This window comes from Archocentrus centrarchus, unplaced genomic scaffold (genome assembly GCF_007364275.1).
Source record: "Archocentrus centrarchus isolate MPI-CPG fArcCen1 unplaced genomic scaffold, fArcCen1 scaffold_82_ctg1, whole genome shotgun sequence".
Taxonomy (NCBI): Eukaryota; Metazoa; Chordata; class Actinopteri; order Cichliformes; family Cichlidae; genus Archocentrus; species Archocentrus centrarchus.
This window is the reverse complement of record NW_022060292.1, coordinates 225144-235699: the sequence shown is the minus strand read 5'-3', so window position 1 is coordinate 235699 and position 10556 is coordinate 225144. Positions and strand designations below refer to the sequence as shown.

The window sequence follows — 10556 nt, the reverse complement described above, 5'->3', positions numbered from 1 at the left end:
CATCACAATCGGGTGTGGTTTAAGTTTGGTTAAATTTGCCTATAAAACATCCTGTTATGAAGGAGGGAATTGTCTACAGGGACCAAAGCAGTTTCTGTATCAGGCCTTAAACATGTTTATTTCTGCGGGAAAGTTTTAATATGGGAGTCTATGGGGACTGACTCACTGTGGCGCCTCTGCTGGACAGCAGAGGAACTGCAGCTTCATGTTTCAGCCCTGGAGGGGAATTGTTTTGTTTTGTTTTGTTTTTTTTCACAGCGGCAAGTTCAAAGAAGAGCGATTTGCCTTTTCTTATTTTAGCTGTTTGTGCGGCAGAAGACGGTGCCCTCCAAACACCTGTCAGGAATTTGTTGTTGATACATGAACAGCTGCAACTCTTTTACCTGGGTAACTAAACACCTGTGTGTGGGAGCAGCTTCCTGTCCTGTTTCCAGGCTGAAATGTGTCCGTAGTAGTCTGTGTGTGTCTGTGTGTCCCCCTCGCCATCGCCCCATCACAGCACCATGTTGGGTATGTGGTGAACCAGGGATGCTGGGTGGGGCACGGCGGTCAACTGTGGTGGGTGAGAAGGAGGAGGTGAGCGCGCCGAGTGCACGCCCCCTCCACCTCCTCCCACCACCACCACACCACCTCCTGGGGCCGCGGCATCCCCTGTGGGACGGTGCCTGGCGCTCTTCTGGTGCGCCCGCAGGCCGGCCAGCTGCGAGTACGCCGACTGGCAGACGTGGCACTTGTAGGGACGCTCTCCGGTGTGCAACCGGACGTGGTTCCTCAGCGTGGATGATTGGCTGAAACGGCGGTTGCAGAAGCGGCAGACGAACGGCTTGTCCAGTGTGTGGATGCGCATGTGGGAGCGCAGGTTGCTGCGAGAGTTGAAGCCACGGTGACAGATAACACACCGCATGCGCCCCAGACTGGTGGAAGAGGAGGAAGACGAGGAGGACGTGGAACCTTCACAGGTGTGGAAATCATCTGCACAGAAGAGAAAAAAGCTGAATGTGGAGATGACCACCTCACCTGTGGCCTGAGGAACATGTGATCTTTGCTGGGACTTCTGCCTGAAACAAGCTGCTTTAGCTCCTGTTGCTTTAAAACCCCCACCTCCCTAAAACCTGACTTTCTTCTGACTGGCTAACTTCAGGAAGCCTGCTGGGGGGCAGTGCTAGAGAGCTGTGCAGAGTTGTGTGGAAAGATTGCCTCTATTATTATGATTATGATTATTATTATCCATTTATCCATCCTCTTCTGCTTATCCTGTTCAGGGTTGCGGGGGTGGGGGGGGGGGGGGGGGCGCTGGAGCCTTTCCCAGCTGTCATAGGGTGAGGCAGAATACACCCTGTACAGGTTCCAGCCTGTCGCAGGGCTATTATTATTATTATTAAATTAAATAATATGAAAAGTACATATTAATATTGTACAATATTATTAATATTGTACAATATTAATATACTGTACGAATAATATTAATAATAAACACTTGAAATGTGTATGAAAATATACTTTATATACTTTACTTTTGTAATATTTTAAAAAGCCATAAGAAAAAATTTACATTTATGTTTTAAATTATTATTCAGTATTCTGTAACAATTTAATATATTTATTTATTTCTAGATATATTTTTCATTAACATTCTTATCTCAATAGAAATAACTATTGCCAATATAATATTAACTATTATTATTATTCCGAAAATAACATTTTCATGTTTAGAAAACTACAGTACTGTTACAGTGTAACAATAATAATAATAATAATGATAATAATAATAATAATAGATTTGATGGATTATTGCTGATTCAGATGAATGCAATGCAAACTTTTCAAATAATAAAATGTTAATTGCTAAAGAGTATTTTTATGCTTTTATTGTCTACAAGGAAATATCTGTGTTTTTGGATGAATTCACTGATCAATAATCATAAATTGTTACCGCTCTTGGTCTTCTTGTTCTGGTCTTCCTCTCCTCCAGGAATTCCAGGGATTCCCAGGAAGGTGTTGTGGGAGTTTCCGTACCAGACGAGCAGCTCCTGGTCGGGAGGGATCGTCTGACGAGAGAAAAGAAATAGCAAGGAGAACAATAATTATCTGAATGTCATCAACTTTTGATTTATTGTCGTCTTATTTTACTGTACCAACTTTATTTAATTGCCATCACAGTATTATTGTTTGATTTACACGTTTTTATCCTGTCTTTGATTCTTTCCCTTAAATCAATATTGTCATAAATACTAAAACATGTTCAGAGCTGAGTTCAAATCAGATCATATTTTAGGTCCATATGTCTAATATTCAAGTATCCATGAGTCTGTGAACCCGAGCTCGACTCCACAGGACATCAAAGCTCAGCCAGGTTCTTCTACATAACGGACAAAAAAAGGGTCTAAAATCTGCCCGACCTTCGTCCCCTCCAGGATTCATTTTTAGAAAACTGACGACAGCACGGACATGAAATTTAATTTTAAGGAATCTTTTCATTTATGATTTCCATCATTCTTGCACATGTTCTTTAATGATGGTCAGAGTCACACTGTCATCACATCCATGATTATTGCTCCCCAAAAATATCTGTATGAAATTTGTGTAACAATAATGTTGTTACTGTACATGAGTCAACTTGAGCTTTAACTTTATTTACTGTGTGTTTTGTCTTTTTACAAAAGGTTTACAACAACAAATATTACACAATTACTTACAATGTTATTACATTACATTGTGACTAGACTAGATCAGCGTGGCGTTAAGGGCGAGCTCTCAGCCCCACAGCATTCACGCTTATCTGATTTTTTTTTTAATAGCTGCAGTTTTGGATAAATATCTGAATGTGTGGTGCCTCTTATTACATTTGCTAGAATATTCATAAATAGATATTAAAACATATTCAAGATGTTTTTTCTCTTCATTTTCATTCAGTAATATCTGAACTTATTTCTGTTTTAATCTGCAGCTCTGCAGAAAACAGCACGTGTTTGTGTGATGACTGTTCTAATGTGCAAATTAAAAGATAAAATGAAAAGCAGGAAGATAATCTTCAGATTAATTCACGATCAAAGTTATTAATTAATTTTGGTCTATTTTGCTTCTCCAGCACGTGTCCTTTCTACACATAAAGGATTTTTCACCTTTTCCATTTGACATTGGTGTAGGTTAGTGCATGGTTCCTGAGTTCATGTTTGCATGTTTTAACATAACTTTTAGTGAAATTAACTACCTTGATGTAGGTTATCAGCTGGGAAGGTTTCATGGTGACATGTACATTTTTACTTGATGTAACAGAGTATTTTTACTGGGAGGTTTCAGTACTTTTACTGCAGTAAATGAAACCTTTAAAATTCTCCATCATCCCGCCAACAGAGTGCGCACACTTGAGCTCAGTTTAGTGCAGACTGCAGCAGAGGATGAACTCAGGTAACTGATGACGTTTTAATGAAGTTAGTACTCATATAGAGGTGAAGGTAACCACAGGAGAAAACTTGCGTGAGCCTCAGGTAAAGATACACTATTAGATACACTATAAGATATTTATGGTCGCTGTCTCTTGATTCCCTGAAAGAATCTTCCTAAAGAGATTAATACAGTTTTTTCTAATCTAATCTAATCTAATCTAATCTAATCTAATCTAATCTAATCTAATCTAATCTAATCTAATCCAGCCTCATGAACACCAGGAGTCCACCAGTCTGCACCCCTCAGGTGTGAACAGGAAACGTCCAGGTAAACGTTGGTGTGTCACTGGTTGGTTTGGTTGGTTGAGTTGGTTGTTGTAGTTTTAGTGATTTTATTTTAAATTTGCAGAAGTTGCTGTCTCAGGTTTCAGGTGTTGCTGAAGGTGTAACCGCTCCTGCAGTCAGTCAAGTACCTTCCTCCTCAGAAAAAACTCCGTTGCTGTTGTTATCATTTTCAGTTGCAGGAGTTGTTGTAGTTCGAGGTATTGATGTATTGCTTGGAGACCTGGTTGATTTTATCGTTGGTTTAGAGGCAGAAGTTCCCATTTTCAGTTGTTGCTGTAGTTGCTGTGGTTGGTTTAGTGACCTTTGCATTCTTATTTTTATTTTTTTCTGCAGACATTTTTGTTGTTGTAATTAAAAATAAATTCAAGTATTTATTTATGTTCATTTTAAACTGAGATCACATTAGAGGCGACCACGAGTCAGCAGCCAGCTCCGTGATTCTGTCCAGTGTTTCTGGGTAACCTGAGAGGCTTTTTCTCATGATTATTTGATTGATGCCTGCAGTATGTTTCTCATGTTTTTCTAGAAAGAAAATAACAAAAATATGTCTGCGCTTTTTGTTTGTGTTTCAATAAAGTTCAGTTTAATCCAGATTACAGATGAAGGTTAAGAGACCATTTTAACTGATCTCCAAAACTTAAACTGACAGGAAACACTGCGTGCAGAATCATTTTAGAGTTCCTCACTAAAACATGTAAATCATCCTTTACTCTGCTGAGATCCTCCAGTAGATGATGTGATAAAAGTGAATTCAAATCAAACAAAATAAAAAATTCTGAGCAGACACATGGAAGAAAAGACATCCCTGAACCATCCAGAACTTCAGCCTCCAAACCAACATGATGCCACCAGTGTTTCACCACAATTTTCACCAGTAATGCAGGTGTATGTGTGCCTGAGGACAACCTGCGTGGGGCAGTCAGATCTACACCAGCCTTCATCTACAGGAGAGCCTGCAGCTAGAAACCAGTGTGATGGATACCTGAGAAGCTCATGCACACATGTGCTCAGACCTGACTGAGTTTCACTGACCTCCACCGCCTTGTAGAATATGCTGCTGCCGATCTGGACCACCTCGAGGTTCTGCTCCTGCTCGTTCCTCGCACACTTGATGTACGTCATCCAGCTACGCTGGTCCTCCTGACTTGCATCGATAAAATACCTGACTGTGCCGTCCTCATTAAACACCTGAGGAAGAAGACAGGAATAAGAAAATCAGCATCATTTCCAGCTAAAGTCATTAGTTTAGTTTGTGGTTATTTCAAAAATCTCAGAAACAACTGAGAGCTAACTAATGTAACTTTCTGACATGGTAACCAGTTGAAATATGGCAGTAGTGCAGGTGAGGAAGTTAAGGTGAGGTTAGTTAGTTAGCATGCTAAAAATCAGCTTACTGGTCAGTTTAGATATTTTGGTAGCAAGTAGTGGTGGATGGATCGATCCAAATATTGATAATATCGATACCAACGTTGGTATTGATATTGATCAATACCAGTTTAATGAGATCGATACTTCAGCTTCAGTTACTCTCCTGTATGCAGTGCTGCGGTTTCATCAAAGATGCGAGCTGACTAAGTGCCTCCTGTCACAGCACAGAGCAGGCACACTTTGCTCCTACCCTCCCCGCTTTGTTTTGATGTTATACTGTCAAGTGACACGTAACATATTTTACGGGCCACTTCCGGCCCCTCCCCCTACTTCCAGCCCACAATTTGATGTCAAAAATATAACACAATTTGGCCAAATTACTTTTTTGACATTTCGCTTTCCCCTGTAATTAAGATGAGTTAGTGAAATGTCAAAAAAGTAACTTAAAGGGCCAAATTGTCTTATATTTTTGACATCGAATGCGTGCTGGAAGTAGGGGTGGGGCCAGAAGCGTAAATGTTTATAATGTTGGAGTGATAATTTTGGAGTGATAATACATTTTTGTATTATACTTTTTTTTTTATTTGTTCTTGAGTGATCATTTTGTGTATGTATGAGGAAAGTGTATGAGGAAAATTATTTTGTTACTGTTCTAATGTTTCAGAACAAAAACTTTGCCCAATTCTATCCTGGTTTTTTAACTAATTAATGATCCAAAGGAAAAGAAAAAACCTCACAAAACACTTAAACGTCATGAAAATTCTTCATAATGATTAAAAAGTATTGGTATCGGTATCAGTATCAGCAATACTGGCCCTGTATTTACTGCCTATGTAGCAATTAGCTTGTTAGGTGTGAACTAGCTAGAATCGAACCGTGGGTAACTCCAAATGGGAGCAGCACTGACCCTAAACCCTCTCTCTGATGAGAACAACCTAAACAACTCGGAGCTCAGGCAGGGTGTCAGGGTAACGAGGTCATGTATGATGTCAGAATTTAAAATAATGAGGTCAACTGTGACTGAACTGTGATGTCAGCTGGTTATACAGACAGTTCAGCTCACCAATCATAATTAAGTGGGTTTTTAATGACCTCACACAGATGAAGGCAGGCCCAGTAGAAGATATAGAAGGATTATTTGGCACTGTGAATCATGCAAAGCTGCTCTGGTAAAATCCAAGAAAAGGAAACAACAGAGCTGGAAAAGAGAAGTGAGTCTGTGAAGGTCACAGTGGCATCGCCTCACCTCCCACATAAGGTTGTTGTTCTTGTACAGGTCGATGTGTTCAGGTGAGACGAGGCGTCCAGTGAAAGGACCCATCTCTGTCCCTGCTTTGATCCAGGTTTTAGAGAAAATACCCAGACCCTCTCCTGGGACAACAGGAAACAGAAACACAGTGAGGAGAAAACAGTGATCAGCTTGAGGATCTTCTCCTTACAGAGACAAAAACCAATGAAAGCATCAAAAAACACAAAGAGAATCCAGGTCCAGATTTACAGGTGGGATTTACCTGGGACTGAACTCTGAGCGATGATCACCTCACTGGGTAAAACCAGACTGGACAGCTTCTGCACCTCTAAACACAAACACAACACGCAGATGTGAACATGTTTAACACGCCCTTCCCACGTCTGGAAAAATTATTTATATATATACACATATATACTCCGCTGAAGTTTTTGCACATTTTAAACTGCGTCATAAATGCTCAGCGCGTACTTTTCTGCGGGTTTTCTGTGTGAAAGATACCCTGAGAGGATGAATAAGCAGTGCAAACAGCATGAAACGGATCATGCACACTGAAAAAGGGTTAAATGCTTTTTTCTCCCTCGGCTCCCCCCCTGCTGCCCGGAGAGCCACAGAGACGAAATCTAAATTCATGACCGCTTTTAGGAAAATCCAGAGTGCAGATTTTACAAGACAGAAAAAGAAAGAGCGCGGGGGCGGATTAAAGACAGAAAAGCGCAATAAAAGGAATGAAAATGAAAGTGCGAACTTCAGTCAGAGAGGCTCGGCGCTCCTTTCTGTCGCAGCGTGTTTCACGCTTCAGCCCGAGCGTGAAACGTTTGTGACATTAATCAGAAAAGAGATTTCAGCGGCGATAAAAGCGCTGCCAGATTATCCCAGCTGGAAAGTAGTAATGAAAAAAACTTGGTAAAGTCCGTGAAGAGGAACGTGAAGCGACCGGTTCCGTTCACACGAGAGGAAAACCGGGATTTGAAATTCCTGCGGCGGAAATAAAGCAGAGACGGGAGCAGATCTCAACTCCGAACACTCCTATAAAATGATTCCCAACGAATTTTACCGAAAACGGGAACGAATTTCACAATAAAACGACGTTAAAATTAAAATGAAATGAGTGCGCGTACGAGAGCGAAACGGGCCGCGGCTCGAGTGATCGATTATCGATCAGCAGCGTCCGGGAATCTTTGGGAATGAACCGTTTTATCAGCAAGTGGTTGTTACTGTTAATTCAAATATCTATTCTGGCTTTGCACTTTGATCCGAGGATAACCGGTAATTAAGAAACGATGAGCAATACTTTAAATTAATATTTAATCAGTAAAATTGATTATTTTACTGATAAATTTAAACATTAAATTCATCTCATATTTATTTTTTATTAAAACTTTTCGTTTCAGGGGCCAAAATTAAATCACAGGCTACGTTTATGTAATTATATTAATCATAATGAAATTAATTAAAACCTAATTGAATCTAAATCAATAAATAAAAAATAAATAAAATCGAACCAAAGCGCGTAGAAAACCTGATTTTAAAAATGTGGCTTCGGGATGAAATGAGGTGAGTTTTTATTTTTGCTGCGCATGTTAATGTTTGATTTCGATATGCAAGTTTGAAATTACACGTTTATCTTAAAATCACCCAAAATAAAAAAATAAAAAGAAACATCCGCCTGAAAAATGAAAGCTGCTGCATATGAAATGAAACTGAGTTTCTCAGGTGAGCTTCTGCGCGCACTCACCTCCGGAGAAGGACTGCGCGAGCACCTCGGCGGTGAACGCGGTCTTGGGGCTCGCGCTTGGGGCGGTGCGATCCTCGTGCTGCAGGTGATGCTGGTGTGAGTGGTGGTGCTGCTGTTCGCCCAGCACGTGCCTCCAGCGGCCGTACAGGAAGCTGTGCAGGATGTCCGAGGTGATGATGTCTGCGAGGGAGAGCGGCGGCTGCTGCGGCTTGAAGCCCGGCTTCAGGCCCAGAGAGGAGCCGGGCAGCACGGAGCCCATGGCGGGGGAGCCGGGTCAGTGTCAGGGGACCGCGGGAAAGATTAAAAAATCCTCCCGCTGAACAAACTTTACAACAAGATCCAGAAAGTGTGGCTAAAAATCCAGCTGTTCTTTAAAAATGTCCCCAAACATGAGGAGCAGAGAGGAGCTGAGAGGAGCTGAGAAGAGCAGAGAGGAGCAGAGAGGAGCTGAGAGGAGCTGAGAGGAGCTGAGAGGAGCAGAGAGGAGCAGAGAGGAGCAGAGAGGAGCTGAGAGGAGCTGAGAGGAGCTGCTTCTGTTTGAATGTGCAAACAAGAAATGAAGTTAAAATCCGGAGAATGGAAGAAAGTGCTCAGAGGAAGTGTGCACAAGGCGTGTGTGTGTGTGTGTGTATGTGTGTGTGTGTGTGGTGGGAGGGGAGGTGGGGGGTCTATATACCGAGCTGCGATCACCTCCTCCACCATTTACAGAAGGAGGAGGGAGTCTGCACGCGCTGTTATTGGCTCCATTTACAGCTTGGCTCGTGACACCAACACACATTCAGGACTTAATGACAAACAACAACAGAGAACAAGTCCAGAACACCCCCCCCCCCCCCCCCCCCCCCCCCCCCAAAAAAAAAAAAAAAAAAATCCCCACAGCATCCCCGCCGAGGAGCTGAGCTGAGTCGACACTGGGATCAACCCCACAGCACACAAACACACTGAACAGGTGTTCGGCCTTAAAGGGCACAAATGTGCAGAGAACCTCTCCGGTGTTTCACAGGGATTCGGGCAGATTGCAGCTGTGGAGTGAAATCATCGCTTCTTCTACACGTTAAACGGTGCCTATGGTGGATGCCGGAGTCTTGCATCCACCATCCAGCGTGCACGGACCTGAGACAGCAGGAGCAGGCACGCTGTGCAGAGCCTGCAGGTTAAAGGCCGGAAGAGGCTTCTGCAAACTTCAAGTTCTGAAAACATTTCCAGATATGATTTTATTTTTTAAACAAACACCCAGACATTTGTGGGCATACAAATATCTTTGCATTTTATTTTATTTTGTGTGTGTGTGTGTGTGTGTGTGTGTGTGTGTGTGTGTGTGTGTGTGTGTGTGTGTCGGGGGTGGGGGTGATATGGTCATCCCGGCAGCTTTTCTTTAACATTTGTTTCATATAATATTAAGTGGAAGGTTCTGGTTAATAAAAGCTGGATTAGCACAGAAAAACCCGTTTGCAGATCAAACACCTGATCGTTGACAGGCAGAAAGAAGCAAATGATCAGGAGGAAAAATTTAACATTTAGCACCAATTTCATAAATCAGCGGGTTGGAGTTTGCGACAATCTGATGTGAGAAAAATTATTTTAGCATTTCATCCACAAACTGCCAAACTGTGAATCACAGACTGACCGCCGAGAACTGCGAGACAAACACTGACTGCAGGTTTCATTTCGCAACACATGCAGTTATCAATGTGTACACATTTCCAGAAGTACGTTAAAAGTTGTGTTTTTAAAATAATCATCACCTCCTTTTTTTCAGTTGTGGCAAAAAATGAAATTAATCTAAAATCAAGCACAAAGATGATTTTTAGAGCGGGGACGGTGGAGGCCGCGCGGGTTTATTTTACAGGTTCTGTCAGAAGGTTAAATGTGAAGCGGAGGAATGCGATCCGAGGAGGAGGAAGAGGAGGAGTGTGAGTGACAGCGCAGGAAAACAGATTAGAGGACAGATTACCAACAACAGCTGCTTTCTTCATCCCTGCATCACCTCCTCCTCCTCCTCCTGCAGCAGGAAGGTGCGGATTCGCTCTCACTCTGATCTGTATTTATGAGATTTTAAACATTTATTGTCCACACACACACGCGCGCGCGCACACACACACACCAAATCAAATGATAAATGGTGAGAAGTTTTGAATATTTTGTATTTAATCATAAATAAAAACTGCAAATATTTACAGGTTTGAGGTCAAATGAATGAATTTTGACGTTTTGAGTTTCTGAGAGAAGAAAAGTGAAACCTTCATGTTCAGAGCTTCGTGTTGGATTTAGGAAATGATTCAGAGACCTGCTGGTGTTTTTGGACCCACGTTTAACCTGATGTATTTATTTTCATGTAAATGTTTTTGGTATTTTTAGATTTAACGGACTGATGTGAATATTTGTGTTGTAAAATATTCATGCTAATTCAATAAAATCTAAAATCCACATTTTCGTAAGAAATGAAACTCGAATCTTCCGCCGACTTTTG

General features: G+C 41.7%; 1 protein-coding gene across 1 annotated transcript; it reads right to left on the bottom strand.

The window, feature by feature from the left end:
* Nucleotides 1-493: 493 nt before the first annotated feature.
* On the bottom strand, nt 494-8540 carry LOC115777868 (PR domain zinc finger protein 12-like). Its single transcript, XM_030725890.1, has 6 exons — nt 8087-8540; nt 6611-6676; nt 6346-6470; nt 4764-4919; nt 1934-2048; nt 494-972 (listed from the first exon to the last, which is right to left on the bottom strand). The coding sequence occupies exons 1-6, from the start codon at nt 8343-8345 to the stop codon at nt 494-496; spliced, it is 1200 nt and encodes a 399-aa protein (XP_030581750.1). The 5' UTR covers nt 8346-8540.
* Nucleotides 8541-10556: the final 2016 nt, after the last annotated feature.